The sequence below is a fragment of the Arachis hypogaea genome, chromosome 18 (assembly GCF_003086295.3).
Source record: "Arachis hypogaea cultivar Tifrunner chromosome 18, arahy.Tifrunner.gnm2.J5K5, whole genome shotgun sequence".
NCBI lineage: Eukaryota > Viridiplantae > Streptophyta > Magnoliopsida > Fabales > Fabaceae > Arachis > Arachis hypogaea.
Window position 1 is genome coordinate 42,742,977 of NC_092053.1, and position 21,740 is coordinate 42,764,716.

General features: G+C 34.9%; 2 protein-coding genes across 3 annotated transcripts; one reads left to right on the forward strand and one right to left on the reverse strand.

Annotated features, from left to right (window-relative positions):
* Positions 1-10,029: 10,029 nt before the first annotated feature.
* Positions 10,030-15,862, reverse strand: LOC112773071 (NADH dehydrogenase [ubiquinone] 1 alpha subcomplex subunit 2-like). Of its 2 annotated transcripts, XM_025818108.3 has the most exons (5): positions 15,448-15,862; positions 13,959-14,060; positions 12,815-12,907; positions 12,574-12,680; positions 10,030-10,527 (listed from the first exon to the last, which is right to left on the reverse strand). In XM_025818108.3, exons 3-5 carry the CDS (start codon positions 12,898-12,900, stop codon positions 10,424-10,426), a joined length of 297 nt encoding a protein of 98 aa, XP_025673893.1. In that variant the 5' UTR covers positions 12,901-12,907; positions 13,959-14,060; positions 15,448-15,862; the 3' UTR covers positions 10,030-10,423. The 2 variants fall into 2 exon arrangements, with proteins under 2 accessions (XP_025673893.1, XP_072081850.1); XM_072225749.1 differs by lacking the exon at positions 13,959-14,060 and having other exon boundaries at positions 15,448-15,467.
* A 1,295-nt stretch (positions 15,863-17,157) lies between these two features.
* LOC112771486 (NADH dehydrogenase [ubiquinone] 1 alpha subcomplex subunit 2-like) lies at positions 17,158-19,762 on the forward strand. The gene is made up of 3 exons (XM_025816249.3): positions 17,158-17,265; positions 17,371-17,477; positions 19,395-19,762. Exons 1-3 carry the CDS (start codon positions 17,180-17,182, stop codon positions 19,496-19,498), a joined length of 297 nt encoding a protein of 98 aa, XP_025672034.1. The 5' UTR covers positions 17,158-17,179; the 3' UTR covers positions 19,499-19,762.
* The last annotated feature ends 1,978 nt before the right edge of the window (positions 19,763-21,740 follow it).

The window sequence follows — 21,740 nt, forward strand, 5'->3', positions numbered from 1 at the left end:
TTCTTCTTATTTTTATTTGAATTTAATTTTGATAGTGTAGAGTAGTTTTACACATGCATCCAATCACATAACCACGGCAGTAATAATAACTACTTTTTATATTGACCGCAAGAATGGTCTTCCAAAAGAACAGATATGTGAACGACTCACTGTTAGTGCATCAAAATTAAACTCTCTCTATATTTGAATTTATCACCCTTTGATATGCTTTTCTGTTCTATATCATCATCAATGAGCCCTTCTATCCCCGTTTGTTCATTGGCACAATATACATAACTAAATATTAATATACAATACTTTTCGCTTTTATCCTGAGTCAAGAATTCTCAACTTTCTTGCTTACACACTTAATGTATAGTGAGGCTAAAAGTTTTAGTTGTACTGGTCTTGCACAAAGATCAATCCACACCAACTAGTCCAATTACAATCACAATTAGCAATGATATTCACCGTCAATGAATTGTTCATTTAATGATCATCTTTTACAAACCTTGTACTCATGGGCATAATAGGACTAGATCACAGAAAATATGCTCGAATTTAGACTGAAATTGCAAGAATAGTAAAATGTGCATGTCTCTTCTGGAGGCCAAATCTCTTCTATAGTTGCATATTCAAGAAACTTAATACTCTCCTAAGTCTGGTTCATTTCTAACTTCTGAGATATTCCCCTCAATACCCCTCCCCTTACCACTTCTAAAATATTCAACCTCCTCTGTTTAGTTGTTAGAGTTAGTTTCTATTTTCTAAATCTATCCCCATAGAGCCTTGTCCACAATTCACTCTTCATCCTACACACTTGACAATTAAAATTGAATCCCAATAGTCTATGGCTAGGTATCTATAACTTCACTTGATACACAAATGGAAGATTTTAATAACTTGGTACATAGATAGTATCAGAATAGGTAATTGCAGAAATAAGAAAGAAGTCTCACCATCCTCATACCTTCACTTTAATGAAGTGCCTCTTTTTAGTTGGAAATGCTCATGTGGTCACTTCTCCTTGCACCGCTATATTCCGTATCATGTGGCATGCTTGGTTAATATTTAACTAGCTCTTTGATTTACTCTTCCATTTTGGTGAGTTACCTCATTCTTACCGACTTGTTTCCCTTGCAACTCAATTTGGATGGTTGATGCTGTCATTTGTGACATAAATATATACCACATTTGAGAGAATAATTTTGTGGGGTTGGGTTTTACGACTTTTGAAACCCCTGGGATGCTCAATTTGTGGGTAAACAAACTGTTGTTACAAAACATAGTTTACATCTTCCTAATGACAAAAACTACCCCTTATTGTTCAATTTTAGATTATTTATTGAAAGAAAATATTATATTATATTCTTTTCTTAAATATCAGTTGACATCCTTCAACCTTCATCATGTAATGTGAACAAAATAGGTTTTTATAACAAATTTGATACAAGTCAAGAACCTAATGTAGGGAGCGATTTTTGCTCTTGCTAAGGCGCTGCTTATGTTCATTTTTTTCTTAATTAATAATTTGATATTGATATAATTGCTATGTAAAATGACTTGGTTAACTACCCACATTCCACCAAATGTGCACCAGATATTAAAATTTATGAAGAGACCTGCAATTCCATGCAAAGGCATCACCATACCTTTGGGGAAAAATTGGTGACATGGAAATAGAGATAACAAATTCCCAGTTTCCTACCCTTTTCTTCTCTAGATTTTGAGGGCATTAAAGAGTGCTTAAAGAATCCACTGAGATAGAGAATGTGTATAAGAAATGAATCCCCATATTTCAGCGTATCTATTGTTCATCTATCTATGTCTATCGAACATCTTGATTATTTCTTGCATTATTTTGAAATAAGTACCTCTTTATGGCGAGCTCTCACTTTGTTCAATTTGTTAATGCTAGACTTTGGTGTTGAGAAAGGCATCAAATTGGAAGGCTTGTCTGAGGCACAGATCTCCAAGGCACTTGAAGATCTGGTGAAAGCCGGAGAGATTTTGAAAGCTTGATATTGCTGCTTCTGAACTGTTTGGAATGGAATAATGCTCTCATGCTATACTTCTAATTACATTTGCTTATGGTTTATAATAAACCAGAGTTTTACCATTATTTCTAATTGTAATTTATCTGGTTTCATTCGATCTCTATGTGCATCTTATAGTCACTTCAAGTATGATCATGTCAAGTTGAAAGTCTGGTTCTGTATGACTCTGCTGAGGGATTCATTCAGAACACAGATTTATTCTATTCCCTTTGACTTTGGTTCTTATCAATAGTATTTCTTGGTGAAAGATTGCGTTGCCAGAGATGTTTTGTATTTACTGTAACAAGGGCAGAAACCGATTTATGTATTGCTTTTCCCTTTGAGTTTTTTTTTGCCATAAAGTTTCCAAAATTGATCGTTGTACACCATTAGCCATCACTCCCATCAGTCCCCAGCTACTATTCATTAAATATACATTTTAAGTTGAAAAAATACTTACATTTAGTAAATGTTTTTAAGACTTTTTTTTAAAAGAAATTTATTTAGTTTAGAGTTTAGATACATATTTGTATTAAAAGCAAATATTAAATTATGAGAAGTAATTAAGCATTATATACTCGTTAGATTTTTTTAAATAAATAAAATAAATATTATAATTACTGATAAATGTAGTTTTGATAGTATTAACGGTTTTTCATATTTAATCTTATCTCGTTTACAGTGTAAACGAGATAAGTATGATTGTATCTCGTTTACAAGATATGGTACGCACATGTCTCTCATTATCATGTTTATAAACATGATGTCATACATGCCTTATCTCGTTTACAGTGTAAACGAGATATGGCCAGTGTAAATCAGATAAGACTGAGTTTAGGTCGTTGACACAATAAACGAGATATAATAGGACAGACAAACATCTAGCTTCCATAAAAGGACCAACAAACTATTGGTATTCTTCACAAAATTATCAAATCTTCCTTCTCTTCCGTTTTCCTTCCTAGAGCTTTGGAAAAAATGTCTAATAGTAGTGGTTTTTTTGTTACGATGGTTTATCCCAACTGTTAGATGAGACATAGTGACAGCAGGATGATATTTGAGTGCGAGAGTCTGACGCTTTTTCGAAGTAGAAGAGTGGATTCGTTGTTAGAACTAAAGAGTATGATATTATCGCACGTTGGTGGTACGAAGCCAAAAGAGGTTGGTCGAGTTGGGTATAGGATGCTAGCATCGATGGAGAATGAGGTGTTTCGATTTCGTCTGTTTTGCCTCGATGGCGACGAGCATGTGCGCCTTATGTTTGATGTGCACGGGAGAATTATGGTTGAACAAGTGATGGAGCTTTCAGCGGAGGTTCGTAACATTGGTGGGGGCGGTAGTGGTACCTCAGACTTTACCGAATGACCCTCCTCTCGCACCACGTCCGTTGCACTGTGCGAGTCCGGTGCAGGACATGGAAGTTAAGGGTAAGGATCGGATGATGACTACGTTGCCGATAGTGACGGAAGTGGTTCATCTGTGGGTGATGATGAAGATGAGTTCATACCAAAGACTCCCGTTGGGGGATCACGACGATACTTGTTTCCAACTCCCAAACCAATCCCGGAGTTATCATCTGTGCCCAGCTACTACCACACATTGGACTTGGATGCGATGTATGAGAAAACTCCGTACTCGAACACGGGGGCTGAGGATTACAACACGGATGGTAGTGTGGAGTTTAGGGTTGGTCATAGATTCAGGAGTAGAGAGGCAGTGCTGCAAGGTGTGAAGAATTACAGCATTCGGCGAAGCACAAAGTATCGGGTAGTTGAGTCGGACCGGATGAAGTACCACGTACGATGCAGGCATTTCACGTACGGTTGTCCTTGGACCCTCCGGGTCACCTTCCGACAGAATCTCAGATATTGGTGAGTGTTTCAGGATTTTAGCTCGTCTTTAAAATCGCTGTTGTCATTTTGGTTAGATTTTAATTTGATGATACTTAAAAACTTTAGTGAGGTGCATAAATTTGGCAGACTGCATACGTGTCTAGCCCCCCACCATGTCGCTGGATTATTAGCAGTTGGACAGTCATCTCATATGCAGCCTCATCTTACCACTCATACAGTCAAGTCCATCAGTTTTTATCCTTGTTCTACAAAGTACAATGAGACAAAGCTATCACTTCAAGCCGCCGTACAGGAAGGTATGGATGGCAAAACAAAGACAATTACACAGATATATATGGTGATTGGGAGGAGTCATACAATAGGGTGCCACGGTTGCTCCAAGCATTGCAGAGTTGTTGTCTAGGCATGTTATGTGACTTGAGTGCTGTGCTATACTATGATGGACACGTGATGGTTCCGGACTGCAGTTAGTTTGACAAGGTTTTCTGGTCGTACCCTTCATGCATTGAAGCGTTCAAGCATTGCGATTCCTTTATCTCAGTAGACGGCACGTATTTGTACGGTAAGTATGGAGCGATGTTGCTAATTGCAGTTGTCCAAGACGGTAATAGCAATATCCTACCTGTGGCTTTCGCCATTGTTGAGTCTGAGAGTATGGAGTCATGGTCGTTATTTCTATCCAATCTGAGGCGCCATGTCATACCGCAGGAAGGGCTTCTTATTATATCTGATAGATTCCAAGCAATCAAGGCTGCGCTTAGAGCGGATGATAGCCTATGGAAGCCTCCTAGGGCGTTTCATGCATATTGTGTTAGGCATATGGCTGCAAAATTCATGTCCCAGTTCAAGTTAGCTGAGGGCAAGCGATATCTCATTAATGATGCCTATAATCCTAGCAGTGCTGGCTACAAGTGGTACATGGATGCTCTGAGGACCTTATCGCGTGAGATGGCTGACTGGGTCGGGAGATTTAAGAAGGAAATATGGCTGCAACATTGTGATGGTGGACGTCGGTGTGGTCACATGACAACGAGCCTTTCCAAGTACATCAATGCAATGCTGAAGGGAACAATGTATCTACCCATTTCAGCTATAGTGAGATGCACCTACGAGAGGTTGCAGCAGTTGTTCGTCCATAAGAAGCGGTGTACAACCGGCGATGTCCGTCGTATCACGATGTGCTGCATGGCACAAGGAATGGTACGTCTATGCAAGCACAGCGGAACCCCACGAAAGACCGCTGCACCTCCTAAAGTCCGCCAACAATGGCAACCACCTGATGTGCACCTGATTGTTGGACTTGTCGGTCATCAAGTATCTACCGATCAGTAGCATGATATAGCACTTGGTGAACTGTTGAAGGGTGGCCGGATCGGTGATGGCTGGCATCTACTAGACCCGGTCTCTAAACTAGGTCTTTTTGATGCTGAACGACTCCTTCCTTTGCGCACCCTGCTGCGCTGGAAGGGGCGGTCTGACTCCTAGGAGCTCCTCCACGTACTCCCATGTCGGCCGTTGTGTCAAGTCTGGAAGTCACGCTGGCACCCATCCACTGGCTCTCTGTCTGTGCGTAACCCAAGGTGGTACGTAACATCCTGCAGGGTGATGGTGCACTCACCCCATGGTAGGTGGAAAGTGTGGGTCTCCGGACACCACCGCTCTAAAAATGCAGTGATCAGGGAGTTGTCAAAGACAAAGTCGCAGAGCTGCACCGTATCACCAAACCCGACTTCCCTCAGGTAAGGAACGATGGCATCCGGGAGTGCAAGTGTATGACAGACTAACTCGCCTAGGCAATAAAAGGCGATGCCTTTGTTTAAAAGTAAAAAAGTTACAAATACAATACTTCAAACTAATTTCTCTAGCATGTTTAGATCTATTATAAAAAATATAATATGCAACTCAGATAACCATCAGATAAACATCAGAAAAAATAGTACTTATAATTCCTATTTGCCAACTAACATACTTATCAAATTTTCACTACGAATAAACTTGACTTCTGCAAAATAAGTTGTCAACAAGTCTTCCCTATGAATAAAAAGTTCATTATGAATTAACTTAATTACTTATAAATATCTTAATCCATATTTGCCAACTAACATACTCTGTGTTACCTAAATATCATTCAATCTATCATGTCTATTCACTAATTAAAAGACAATCAATTATTAATTTGAACCATAAAAGATAGCACCAACCTCAAAGTCGATGACTCCCGTAATGAGTCAGTATGCGTTCAGCCAATTTATGTCAGGGTTGCGTGCCATAACGTATCGGGAACTCAAAAATATCAATAAACTAGCCTAAGGATGGAGAGAAATGTGAGAAATATTGATCAGGAGTGGGGTCAGGTGATCTGTTAACGAGTTACATTTATAGGTGCCAGCTTTCCTTATCTCATTTATAATATAAACGAAATATGTAAACGAAATAAGTATGGCCGTATCTCGTTTACACGGTAAACGAAATAAGGATTGTATCACATCGCATTCATAAACGTGATACGTAGAGACGTGTGCATACCTTATTGTAAACGAGATAAGGTTAAATATAAAAAATCGTTGATACTCTCAAAATTACATATATCAGTAATTATAATATTTATTTTATTTATTTAAAAAAAATCCTATACTCGTTAGTAAATTATATAAAATATTTTTATGAGTATATTATGCGAAGAGTATGTGATGTTTGTTACAATCTCATATTCTTTTAAATAAAATGGTACAATATTAAAGTGAATTCTAAAAAAATATGTGTTAAAATCATTTTTAATATATTTTTATTTACAATATATTTTAACAAACGATAAATACATTTTTCACTCCCAACATTTATATTTGATTTTAATTTTGTTTATAATCTTTGATTTTTATTTTACTCCTAATTTTTCAAACAGGGGCATATAATATAAATATATAACATTTGATAATATATCTCCTAAGTACAACATTTATATTTACTTTTTTTGTGTCAAATTCACACACACACTTAAAATTAAAAATTCCATGTATAAAATTCAACTAACTTAAATTTTATAATTTTAAATAATTTAAAAAATAAAACAAAAACCCATTTAGTACACTTCTCAATTCTCATACTGACGGACTCAAACTCTCTCTTCTCTCTCACTGTTACTAGAGACTCTCTCGGTCTCACTCGAGTCTCGTCTCCTTCACACTCGTCAATGTCTCGTCGTTTGTCTCATTTTGTCGTCGACATTTTAATGTCTCGTGGCCTTTCCTGGACTCCTCGTCGCCGGCGACAGAGGCGTTGCTCGTCGTCTTCTGGTTTCGGGTCCTCGCCATCGCCGAGTCACCATGGACCGTCGTGGAGTCGTCGCGTGCTTCGTCCCTCGTTGTATTCTGGTTTCGAGTCCTCGCCGTCGCTGAGTCACCGTAGACCATTAGTGAGTCCCTGCATCATCGCTTCCCCTGTTCTGTCTTTTGCAAATTTCCCTTGTCCCTCTATTTTGAGATGATGTTGAATTGCTAATCAATTAGTTTGCCTTGTTGCTGATCTAAATATTGCTATAAATCATGAATGAAGTAGGATTTGCTGAATTTGTTGCTGTAAGCTAAATTTGTTGCTAAAAATATCACTAAGATCATTTTTTTGTTGATAAAAAATCATCAATGAGTTGAATTTGTTGCTAATTATCATCGCTGTACCTTGAATTTGTTACTGTCTTACTGAAATAATCACCTAGCTAAATTTTTTGTTCATGAAAATTATCATAGTTGAATTTGTTGTAAAAAATTATCAGTAAGTTGAATTTGTTGCTGTAAGAATAAATTTTATTCTTAGGGCCAGTTTGGCTAAACTTCTTAAATAAGTTCTTTTGAAAAAAGAGCTTAAAATATAAGGACTTTTATTAATAACTTTTAAATAAGTTATTTGTGTTTGGAAAGTTATTATAGAAGTCCTGATTTTAAAGTTGTCAAGTTAAAAATATATACGAGTCCTTCATGCACATTTCAAGAGGTAGGTTATAAGGAGTCACCACAACAGGCCAACAAGAGAACGTGTTATCGAAGTTAGCGTTTGGTGCAAACCTGTCAGAACACAAAGCTAATCTAACATTTCTACCCTCACTCGCAAATATAGGGTGTACCCGATCAAAGTACTTCCAAGCATCTCCGTGTGACAGGTGGGTCATAAAACTATCATCTCTCTTGTTTTTACTATGCCAAGTCATGTGAGGGATGAAATTCATTGATGCATACAATCATTTTAGCCTAGGGATTAGGGATAAGTACTGTATCCATTTGTTTGGAATTCTCTTTTCCCGCCGTTTACCAATCCATTCTCTTTCGACCTAAAATCTTGGTGCATCACAAAATCTACAAGCAGTTAGGTCGTTGTCCGCCTTGTCCTCATCTGGATACGAAGAGATTTCTAGGAGATCCTTCCTTCCATCATGCTGAGTTAGGTAGCATCCGACCTCTTTTTTTTCTGGTAGTTTTCTTCTATTGTCTGTGAATTTATCTTTTTCCTTCTGTGTAATTGTTAGGATTACAAGAATCTTAGGGAGTTGGTAATTGTAATTTCTCTGAAATTATAAAAAAAATTCTATCATTGTTATGGTGGAGACTGGATATAGACCACATTATATTAAGTGGTTGAACTAGGATATATAGTGATGCAAGCTCTTCTTCTATGCTCTAACTTTTATATCGTCGTTATGAGATAAAAATAATTGTCTTTTACAAAATTATTTTAATAAATACTGTAGTAACAAATCCTCGAATCTGTTTTAGTATTTCTTTTAAAAGATGTCATAAATTTAACTCCCTTCTTTAGGTTATTAAAAAATTTCAATTTGTATTAAGAGACAAAGTCTCAAGTATCCAGTGTAACAACTTGGATGAAAGATCAAAATGGCCAACATGAAATCAAATGTGGTAACTTACACATTTATCGAAGAGCAATCCAATAAAAAACCTCCATCTTTAATAGCAAAAACCGCACCTATTAAAAGAAAAGAATAAAGATATTTGTATAGTTCGTGAATTATGACAATTAGAAGATAATCATGAATGTTTCAGACATTTCAAAGAAGACAAACAACGAAGGAGATATGGTTCATAAAAAAGAGAATAAGTGGGCTGATAAGAACAAGAAAAAAAGTGGAGCTCAATGCAAAGACAATCAACATACTATTCTGTGCTATTAATTTTGAGAAATTTCAAAAAGTTTCAAAATGTGAAAAAAAAATTTGGAATAAATTTCAAATTACACCTAAAGGCACAATACAATTGAAGAAAATAAGGATTAATATATTAAGAAAAGAGTATGAAATGTTTTTTTACGAAAAAAGGAGAAAACGCTAATGAAATGTTTGAGAAATTCTTAATCATTTTTAATAACTTAAATGCTATGAAAATAACATATTTTAGACTAGTAATAGAGAAAAAAAAATTCTTAGAAGGCTTACAAAAAAATGAAAAATGAAAAGCAATGTCATAGACGAGAATAACAACTTTGACAAAATAATATATGAATACGATCAGTTGAAAGAAAATTTTTTAGTTTATGAAACCACACTTCACCTAAAATAGAAAAAAAAAAAAAAAGAGTGATTATAAAATCCAAAATAGAATTGTTGAAAAATGGTGCTGGTTATGTAATGACGAACTTGTGTTTTTCTTTTTGCCATTGTTTGCCCAATTAGTTGAAGAAAGATAGGTCTTTTTAATATTAAAAAATTTTAATATGTGGCTGTACAAATAAAACACTTATCAAATAGTATATAAACTTTTAAATCTAACTAAATATATTTTTATAAATTATAAAGTTCAAATTTTAAATTCTAAACCATTTATATAAAAAATATAATAAACAGAGAATTATTTTTTTAATTAATAAAAAATACAATATTTTCTATTTAATAAAAAATATTTAAGAATAATTTTTCTCATATTTTTAAAAAAAAACATTAGTTGATTTTTTTTCCTTTATCCCCCTCCCCACCTTTTTATTTTTTTGGAAGGAGTTTAGGGGAATTAGTTAATAAAAATAACCAAGTCAAAAAGTCCCAACAGAGAAAAATGAAAAATCCAAGAAAACAAAATATAAAGCAGTTTACACGAACCATTAAGAAAATGACTTAAGGCAATACTAAAATTTTGCACAAAAAGTTACGAATATTTAGAATGTTTTTCCCAAAAATATAAATTGGTCCATGCCTTGTTACACCAGATTATTTGATTTGATCAATACCAAAATTCTTTGGCAATGCAGTCCAAAATGAATACATGAAATTTAAATCTGAGTTCTTAATAAATCTCTCATCACAGGTGTGCTCAACATGCAGAACCCAGGACTATCAACCTAACAGGATGATACCTTTTTTTTTTTTTCTTTTTTTCCCTGACAAGAACAGGATCATACTTGAAATGACTATAAGATACAGAGAGAAAGACTGAGTCAGATAACATTACACTTTTAAAGGGGGAATACATCTAGCTTATTAAAAAACAAATGCAATCATCAATTTGAAGTGCAGCATGAGAGCATTATTCAATTTCAGATGGCTGAGAAGGTGCAATATCAGGCTTTCAAGGATTCTCCAGCTTTCACCAAATCTTCAAGTGCCTTGGAGATCTGTGCCTCCGACAAGCCTTCCAGTTTGATTCCTTTCTCAACACCAAAATCTAATATAAAGCAACAAATTACAAAAGAAACGAGGACTCAACTACGCAGATAATTATTTCAAAATAAAAAAAATTAAAAAAATCATATTAGAAGAAAGTATCAAAGGCTCACTAATGATAGATATCATGACAGTAAATATGCAGTGTAATTAACGTGAAATATGTGGATTTATTTCTTATACACATTTTATGTCAGTGAAATCCTTAAGCACTCTTCAAGGTCCTCCAAAATCTGTAAATAATGGTAGGAATTTGTTATCTTTATCCCGTTTCTGAGTTATTATTATTATTATTATTATTATTATTATTATTATTATTATTATTCACACAAGGTATTAAGATGTCTTTGTATTGAATTGTCAGACTCTTCATTAGTTCTTATTTGTGGTGCACAATTTGGTGGAATGCGAGGAGACAATGTATGGTAATTATATCAACTAGGATGTTATTGTCAAGATCCCCTTTTAGTACAACAACAACAACAACAACAACAACAACAACAACAACAACAAAGTCTTATCCACTAGGTGGGGTCAATTAGATGGATCAAATGATGTCATTGTGCCTTATATCACAGTTATAGTGAGACTTTTTACACATCAATCTCCTTTAACCACCTTGTGTATGGTCTTCTTTTAGTACGATTAAACATTTTCAAGAATTTAGTATGCAATAGCAAGAAAGAAGAAGAAATAATGAGAGGTGAGAATAAAAGGCAGTAAGCAACTAAAGAAAGATGGAGTAGTTAATGGGAAAGTGGGAACATTAGTAGGGAAAACATGGAACATGAGTGGCTAAGGCAGTGAAAGTAAACTGCAAATGAGTAATCTTAAATTTTTTACCCCAGCAAAAATTTGTTAATCAAATTGCTGAAAGGATGCAAAGGGAATCAATATTTGGAGGCCTTTCAATGTTACTAATTTTTTAAGATTATCAATTTTATTTTGGAACAAGTATCTACGAGCCACTAGAATGTGTTCCAACATCACAGAGCGCTAGAGGTTGAAGATCAACAAGGCAAATACTAAAGAAAGAGAAAAGAAATCATAACCTGCATAAGATTCTTGACTCCTACCAAATATAAACCTTGTTCACTTAAGGCTTTTCCAAGTGTATAAATATAAAGACTAGAAAAGCATCCCATCAAAAGGATAGACAAGATGAGAGATAGCTACCTTAGTTAGGGACAGAGAAAGACCTAAAGAGACTATGAATAAGGTGATCGGAAAAAATCTGAGCAAAAATAAGCTGATTCCGTATATGATTCATGACAGGGTGTAACTGCACTGTCTGATCCATGCAGTTGACACCCACATAGTGGATAAGGATTTATAGTTGTTGATCAATATTTAAGAAAAGAAAACAATATTGTATTTTCTTTCAGCAATTGTTTATATGGTATTTTTCTTTGAGCAAAAATGTATAATTTCATAACAGGGATAGATTTTGCAACTAGGAAGATGCAAATTTATTTTGTTTTATATCAACAGTTTGCCAAAAATTAGAGCATCTCAGTTTTTAAAAGATGTAAAACTCACCCCATAAAATTATTCTCTCTCAAATGTAGTTATACATTATGTCCAAATGATAGGAAGGAGGGCACTTTGCAACTTGGGAACCAGTTTGCAGGAATGAGCTTACTCAGCTAGAGTGCTGAGTAAACCAACAGCTAGTTAATCAAGTAGGCCACGCATCATAAGATACGTAAATTGGGACGCAAGGAGAAATGACCACATGAGTGCCAACTAAATGGAGGCAGTTCATTCACCGGAATGTTCTGCTGCTATCCAATCCATCTGATCTATCAAATTCTTAAAAATTGTGTCTCCCATGATATGGAAGGAAGAAATCAGCAACAATGAAGATCATTGCTAATTGTAATAGGCTGTTCAGTGTGGATTCTACTGTTTCATTTGTTTTCATTCATTTCATCCTAGATATGCTTGCTACGTTACATATTATTCTAAAAGTCAAAATTAATTTTTATTAATAATATGGTGACAAATTCAGATTAAACAGATAAGAACGGGACTTAGATGGTGATACCATATCTTGCCCATAGTTGGGGTTCCGCTCCACTGCATTCACGGATCAGTATTGGCAATTTCGGGTTCAAAGTCTTGAGTTCCTTATAGTTCTTTTCCACAAATGTCCTAAGATAATGAAAAAAACAACATTAATTGATACTCACCTATCTATAAGATGTAAGTAATCAAATCACACTAAGATATGTAAATAATAAAGCGGTGATATTTCCCCCCAAAAAAAAAGTGAATATAAATATAACCTTGCAGGTGAGCTTGCAGGCGACGACTGGCACATCAAAAACCTAAGCTCCCTTATGTTCTTTGAAAGATGTCCTCTCCATGCCATTGCTTCCCTAGCTCAATTTAATAATTTATTTCAGATTTTTCCTCATCACGAGGCAATAAAGAAGGGAGGTAAAACTAAAACCCAACAAACACAATGTAAGATAAACTAATACAGGCAGAACTGCCCAAAGTTGCAATGCTAAGCTACAAATAATTGACAATCAATTAAAAGGCCCCAAAAGTATACACAAAATTCTACTACTTGGAAGTTGGAAACATACTTGCAATGTTCTTTCATTGCACATAGATATAAAAGTCTACATGCCAATATTATGAAGACTGATCTCAAAAACAAAAGTTCCAAAAGCAAGAGAATTTTAAATTGTCTGAACCCCCAAGCATTCACCCAGACAACAACTAACTAAACTCGGGTTAAGATTTCATGATTATTATCATTTTCAGCTCAACTACTATTGAGTTTTCTTCCAATAAACAAGCAATACTGAGCAATATGATCTAGCAGAAGTTCTACTGCCCAAAATTTGGCCACTTATTTACTAGAATTTAAAAAACTTGAAAGAAGAAAATAGAAACTGCATATTCCAATCATATTACAAAAGTACAACCCTATACCTACACCCTGATTGCAGAATATCCTTGAAATTCAATAAAATCATAAATAAGAACCATGATAAAAATTTCATAAAAAATACATAAATACTTGGGAAGACTTACAACAACAGATCCAAGGTAAAATTGGATACTTCTACACAATACTAATTTTTGAAGAACAATTACAGCGAAAAATTGGAATGTACTGATCCAGGGAAGAAAAAATAAAATGAAGCAGCATCTCCACAAACTATAATGAGAAAAAATTATAGACAAAAAAAATTACAGATAAAGAAATTATAGCTAAGAAATCTTTGAAAATCAGTATGAAAATGACATTAATTCTTATCATATTGCAAAACCCTGTATCAAATCCTCTAGGTTCCGAAAATGTCTACCTTGTGACTTGATATCAGTATCAAGAAGGAGGGTTTTAGATTAGACATGTATGTATACAATAAGAAAATCAAACCAAAATTTTGAACAGTTAATGTGTAATTAGTTTACCTGAATGTAATCACAAAGTTTGAATGGCGTTGTTGCGTAAGAAGCCACGAAGTGATGGATACTGTTCAAGTGTTCGGTTCACTTTTGGGTGAAGAACCAAAGCTAACAGGAGGGTAGACTTGTCATTTCCATGACATTTATATTTGGTATTATAACTTTGCAAATTTAATAAATAAAAGCATAGAATAAAATATTAGTATAAAATAAAATAAACAGCATTTTTATGTGATTTTTCTAAAACGAAATTGATTATATTTGTATTTTTATTGAGTATTTTGACTTTTCTACAAACAAATACTGTCTCGATTTAAATGGTGTAATATGTTATTTATTGAAATATGATAATCAGAATTTGTTATTGATGCATTGTATTTTTTAAAATTAAAAATAATAAAGAATATTCACTTTTGAGCCTTAAACACAAATTTATATATCCGAATTTCTATTTCAATGTCCTGTCCCTAAAAACAAACAGAAAAGTATAGGTAACGAACAATATTTTTGAATAATGTGTGAATAATGTGAATTAATAGGGTTAAAAGAGTAAATTAATCTTAACTTTAATTAGTAGCATTAAATTAGGGTATAGTGTATTTTTATTTGATTGGTGATTGTTTATGTTGTTCAAGATAGTTATTGTTTACCTAGCACCAAGGTTGCGAGAATCGAACCGGTCATTGAACCGGTCAAGTGACCGGTTTAATGGTTCAATAGTTCAACCGGGGTTGAACCGTGGTTAAACCGTTTTAAGTAAATATATAATAAAATTATTAAAATTTAATATACATGTAAATATTATAGAAACTAAAGCAACTTATTATAAATATTTGTCCATTTCAGTGTAAAAGAAACCTACAGATCATAATTAAATCAATTTCTTTCTTCATTCTCAAATTCTCTCTCACTCTCTCTGTGACTTTTTGCACAACAATAAACTGGTGCTACATAATTCTTCTATCCAAGTTCATCATCTCAGAGAAATTCCCTTTTACCTCTAATCACATTTTTGGCAACAACATACACTTCTTGCTTTTGGAGGCCAGAACCCAAAAGATCATGTTCAAGAATCACAAAACAGAAATCAGAATAACAAACTTACATGGAAAGTCAAGCCACCAGCAACAAAAAATTCAGAATCACAAAAATTTTAACAAAAACTTCTAATCAAATATTCAACAATAAAAACTCGAATCCAAACACAGAGAACTCAGCATCCAAAGTTAGAAAATCCAAAAACAGAATAAATAAACAAAGAATTTATACTCAGCAATCAGCACCCAAATTAAATTCAGAATTATATCACCAACAACCCCCAACTCAGAACACAAAATTAACAAAATTAACAACCACTGTTAAAATCAACCATCAACCCCAACTCAGAATTCCATCAACAAAATTAACTCTGCAAAAAAAATTTCAACAGAATCATTCAAAATAAACCATTATTTCAGAAAATCAGCAACATCATAAATTGAAGTAGCACGCTTACCGACAACGAGGGAGGAAGGGAAGTGATGGCTAGGAGGAAAGAAATTCTGCTCAGACAGAAAGAGAAGGAGAGAGAGGGCTCGAGGACAACGACGACAGAGATTACAACGCCAGCAGCTCCAAACGAATCTTTGAGAGGCGACGACGGCAAGGAGAAGCAACGTCTGCAACGACGACGAGACACGGTGCGGAGCAAAGAGGCAGCAACGGGAAGATTGACGGGAAGCAGAGAAGAGGTGACAAGCAGAAACGATGAGGAGTAGGGCGAGGAGGGCAGAAGCACCAACGACCCACGATGAGGGTGGATAGCGGTGATGGTGGCGGCTGCTCTTCGTTGGGGTTGGAGGAAGATTGGAAGGAAATTAGGGTTGAGGTGTGGTGAGGTGAGGGACTGAACAAAAGGGGCTAGGGGCTTTGTGGGTACTGATTAGGATTTAGGGCTTTAATCTTAGGCGTTTTTTTTTTTTTAAAGAGCCAAGACGACACCGTTTAGTTTTTTAACTTTCAAACCAAAAACCATTAAAAAACTAAACGGTTCTCCCGGTTCACCGGTTAACTGCCGGTTCGACTGGTTTTTCACTGGTTTTTTGCCAGACGGTTTTTGACCTTACCCGGACCAGTTAGGTGACTGGTTTCTGGTTAATCCGGTTGAACCGGCCGGTCCAGTTCGGTTTTCAGAACCATGCCTAGCACTCTCCAAAACAAACACAACCTTATCGAGTTTACCTTCAACTTTTTTAGATCCAGCTCTAACAAAATCAAAAATAACAAAGAAAAATACATATGCAAACAATGGATTTGTTTGTGTGAGTTTTTAAAAAAAGACTTTTTTTAATTATCTTTTTTAAAAGATTTTATAAAAAAATAAAAATAATTTTATGTTTAAATATTTCATGCAAAAAGATCTTTTTATCTATAAATTATGTTTGGGTATAACAATATAAAAATATTTTTTTGTTTATTTATTACATAAAAAAATATTTTTTAAAAAAAAAATCTTTTAAAAAATATAAATTACAGCTTTTCAAAAAAGAGATTTTTTATTTTTTTAGTACTTTTATTTTTCACTACTAAAAATTTATCAAACATGCTAAAAAATAAAAAAAAATTATTTCATTAAATTTTTTTTTATCAAAATAATGATGTGAATCACAATATCTACCGCTTTTGTCATTTTTTGTCTGTTTGCCGTGGTTTTGGTTGGTTTTTGAAATTGCAAAATGACAACACTACCCTCACTTTGGTTCTCACTTCTTAACCCCAAAAGGCCAAAACCGAAGCCAGTCCCGAATCAGCGCATGGTTTCCGTGTCCATCACCTAGCGGCTTCTTACGCAAATACCTTGTTCGACTTTGGCATCATATTCAGGTAATACATCTGAAACTAACTACTCAGAAATTCATGAAAATTGTGGATTGTATTTGTGCAGTTACTTCTACCTGTGTTAGTTTTAACTTAACAATTGGACTATTCATTTTGGAGAGGAAAAACATCTACATAATTTTTATTTTTATATGAGCATTTGAACTGTTTATATTTGAAGCTTGTAAAACAGAAGGAATGCTTTCTATAAAAACCACGAGTAAGTTTAATATTTTTCTCACAGTTAGTTTTGCTTTGATTTCATTGAATACATGCATACATGTATGGGGTTTTACTTTTACCTTCTTTTGTTGATGCCTGCTGATGAGGAAATATCTAAAAATAAAGTATTAAATTGAGGTAGGGAATCAATGGCGTGGAGAGGAAATCTTTCAAAGAACATAAGGGAGCTTCGATTTCTAATGTGCCAGTCATCACCTGCAAGCTCATCTGCAAGGTTATATTATTTACATTTTCTTATCTCTTGATTTGATTATGTAAATCTTGTAGATAGTTAAGTAGTAATGACTAATGAGTGTTCTTTTTTTTTTGTTATCTTCAGGACATTTGTGGAAAAGAATTATAAGGAACTGAAGACATTGAACCCAAAATTGCCAATACTGATCCGCGAATGCAGTGGAGCTGAACCCCAATTATGGGCGAGATTTGGTATCATCATTCTAATGTCTCATTCTTTTTCTTCTTATTTTTATTTGAATTTAATTTTGATAGTGTAGAGTAATTTTACACATGCATCCAATCACATAACCACATCAGTAATAATAACTACTTTTTATATTGACCGCAAGAATGGTCTTCCAAAAGAACAGATATGTGAACGACTCACTGTCAGTGCATCAAAACTCTATATTTGAATTTATCACCCTTTGATATGCTTTTCTGTTCTATATCATCATCAATGAGCCCTTCTATCCCCGTTTGTTCATTGGCACAATATACATAACTAAATATTAATATACAATACTTTTCGCTTTTATCCTGAGTCAAGAATTCTCAACTTTCTTACTTATACACTTAATGTATAGTGAGGCTAAAAGTTTTAGTTGTACTGGTCTTGCACAAAGATCAATCCACACCAACTAGTCCAATTACAATCACAATTAGCAATGATATTCACCGTCAATGAATTGTTCCTTTAATGATAATCTTTTACTAACCTTGTACTCATGGGTATAATAGGACTAGATCACAGAAAATATGCTCGAATTTAGACTGAAATTGCAAGAATAGTAAAATGTGCATGCTTCTTCTGGAGGACAAATCTCTTCTATAGTTGCGTATTCAAGAAACTTAATACTCTCCTAAGTCTGGTTCATTTCTAACTTCTGAGATATTCCCCTCAATACCCCTCCCCTTACCACTTCTAAAATATTCAACCTCCTCTGTCTAGTTGGTAGAGTTAGTTTCTATTTTCTAAATCTATCCCCATAGAGCCTTGCCCACAATTCACTCTTCATCCTACACACTTGACAATTAAAATTGAATCCCAATAGTCTATGGCTAGGTATCTATAACTTCACCTGATACACAAATGGAAGATTTTAATAACTTGGTACATAGATAGTATCAGAATAGGTAATTGCAGAAATAAGAAAGAAGTCTCACCATCCTCATACCTTCACTTTAATGAAGTGCCTCTTTTTAGTTGGAAATGCTCATGTGGTCACTTCTCCTTGCACTGCTATATTCCGTATCATGTGGCATGCTTGGTTAATATTTAACAAGCTCTTTGATTTACTCTTCCATTTTGGTGAGTTACCTCATTCCTACCGACCTGTTTCCCTTGCAACTCAATTTCGATGGTTGATGCTGTCATTTGTGACATAAATATATACCACATTTGAAAGAATAATTTTGTGGGGTTGGGTTTTACGACTTTTGAAATCCCTGGGATGCTCAATTTGTGGGTAAACAAACTGTTGTTACAAAACATAGTTTACATCTTCCTAATGACAAAAACTACCCCTTATTATTCAATTTTAGATTATTTATTGAAAGAAAACATCATATTATATTCTTTTCTTAAATATCGGTTGACATCCTTCAACCTTCATCATGTAATGTGAACAAAATAGGTTTTTATAACAAATTTGATACAAGTCAAGAACCTAATGTAGGGAGCTATTTTTGCTCTTGCTAAGGCCCTGCTTATGTTCATTTTTTTTCTTAATTAATAATTTGATATTGATATAATTGCTATGTAAAATGACTTGGTTAACTACCCACATTCTACCAAATGTGCACCAGATATTAGAATTTATGAAGAGACCTGCAATTCCATGCAAAGGCATCACCATACCTTTGGGGAGAAATTGGTGACATGGAAATAGAGATAACAAATTCCCAGTTTCCTACCCTTTTCTTCTCTAGATTTTGAGGGCATTAAAGAGTGCTTAAAGAATCCACTGACATAGAGAATGTGTATAAGAAATAAATCCCCATATTTCAGCGTATCTATTGTTCATCTATCTATGTCTATCGAACATCTTGATTATTTCTTGCATTATTTTGAAATAAGCACCTCTTTATGGCGAGCTCTCACTTTGTTCAATTTGTTAATGCTAGACTTTGGTGTTGAGAAAGGCATCAAATTGGAAGGCTTGTCTGAGGCACAGATCTCCAAGGCACTTGAAGATCTGGTGAAAGCCGGAGAGATTTTGAAAGCTTGATATTGCTGCTTCTGAACTGTTTGGAGTGGAATAATGCTCTCATGCTATACTTCTAATTACATTTGCTTATGGTTTATAATAAACCAGAGTTTTACCATTATTTCTAATTGTAATTTATCTGGTTTCATTCGGTCTCTATGTGTATCTTATAGTCACTTCAAGTATGATCATGTCAAGTTGAAAGTCTGGTTCTGCATGACTCTGCTGAGGGATTCATTCAGAACTCAGATTTATTCTATTCACTTTGACTTTGGTTCTTATCAATAGTATTTCTTCGTGAAAGATTGCGTTGCCAGAGATGTTTTGTATTTACTGTAACAAGGGCAGAAACCGATTTATATATTGTTTTCCCCTTTGAGTTTTTTCTGCCATAAAGTTTCCAAAATTGATCGTTGTACACCATTAGCCATCACTCCCATCAGTCCCCAGCTACTATTCATTAAATATACATTTTAAGTTGAAAAAATACTTACATTTAGTAAATGTTTTTAAGACTTTTTTTTAAAAGAAATTTATTTAGTTTAGAGTTTAGATACATATTTGTATTAAAAGCAAATATTAAATTATGAGAAGTAATTAAGCATTATATACTCGTTAGATTTTTTTAAATAAATAAAATAAATATTATAATTACTGATAAATGTAGTTTTGATAGTATTAACGGTTTTTCATATTTAATCTTATCTCGTTTACAGTGTAAACGAGATAAGTATGATTGTATCTCATTTACAAGATATGGTACGCACATGTCTCTCATTATCATGTTTATAAACATGATGTCATACATGCCTTATCTCGTTTACAGTGTAAACGAGATATGGCCAGTTTAAATCAGATAAGACTGAGTTTAGGTCGTTGACACAATAAACGAGATATAATAGGACAGACAAACATCTAGCTTCCATAAAAGGACCAGCAAACTATTGGTATTCTTCACAAAATTATCAAATCTTCCTTCTCTTCCATTTTCCTTCCTAGAGCTTTGGAAAAAATGTCTAATAGTAGTGGTTTTTTGTTACGATGGTTTATCCCAACTGTTAGATGAGACATAGTGATAGCAGGGTGATATTTGAGTGCAATAGTCTGACGCCTTTTTGAAGTAGAAGAGTGGATTCGTTGTTAGAACTAAAGAGTATGATATTGTCGCACGTTGGTGGTACGAAGCCAAAAGAGGTTGGTCGAGTTGGGTATAGGATGCTAGCATCGATGGGGAATGAGGTGTTTCGATTTCTTCTGTTTTGCCTCGATGGCGACGAGCATGTGCGCCTTATGTTTGATGTGCACGGGAGAATTATGGTTGAATAAGTGATGGAGCTTTCAGCGGAGGTTCGTAACATTGGTGGGGGCGGTAGTGGTACCTCAGACTTTACCGAATGACCCTCCTCTCGCACCACGTCCGTTGCACTGTGCGAGTCCGGTGCAGGACAAGGAAGTTAAGGGTGAGGATCGGATGATGACTACGTTGCCGATAGTGACGGAAGTGGTTCATCTATGGGTGATGATGAAGATGAGTTCATACCAAAGACTCCCGTTGGGGGATCACGTCGATACTTGTTGCCAACTCCCAAACCAATCCCGGAGTTATCATCTGTGCCCAGCTACTACCACACATTGGACTTGGATGCGATGTATGAGAAAACTCTGTACTCAAACACGGGGACTGAGGATTACAACACGGATGGTAGTGTGGAGTTTAGGGTTGGTCATAGATTCAGGAGTAGAGAGGCAGTGCTGCAAGGTGTGAAGAATTACAGCATTCGGCGAAGCACAAAGTATCGGGTAGTTGAGTCGGACCGGATGAAGTACCACGTACGATGCAGGCATTTCACGTACGGTTGTCCTTGGACCCTCCGGGTCACCTTCCGACAGAATCTCGGATATTGGTGAGTGTTTCAGGATTTTAGCTCGTCTTTAAAATCGCTGTTGTCATTTTGGTTAGATTTTAATTTAATGATACTTAAAAACTTTAGGGAGGTGCATAAATTTGGCAGACTGCATACGTGTCTAGCCCCCCCACCATGTCGCAGGATTATCAGCAGTTGGACAGTCATCTCATATGCAGACTCATCTTGCCGCTCATACAGTCAAGTCCATCAGTTTTTATCCTTGTTCTACAAAGTAAACTGAGACAAAGCTATCACTTCAAGCCATCGTACAGGAAGGTATGGATGGCAAAACAAAGACAATTACACAGATATATGGTGATTGGGAGGAGTCATACAATAGGGTGCTACAGTTGCTC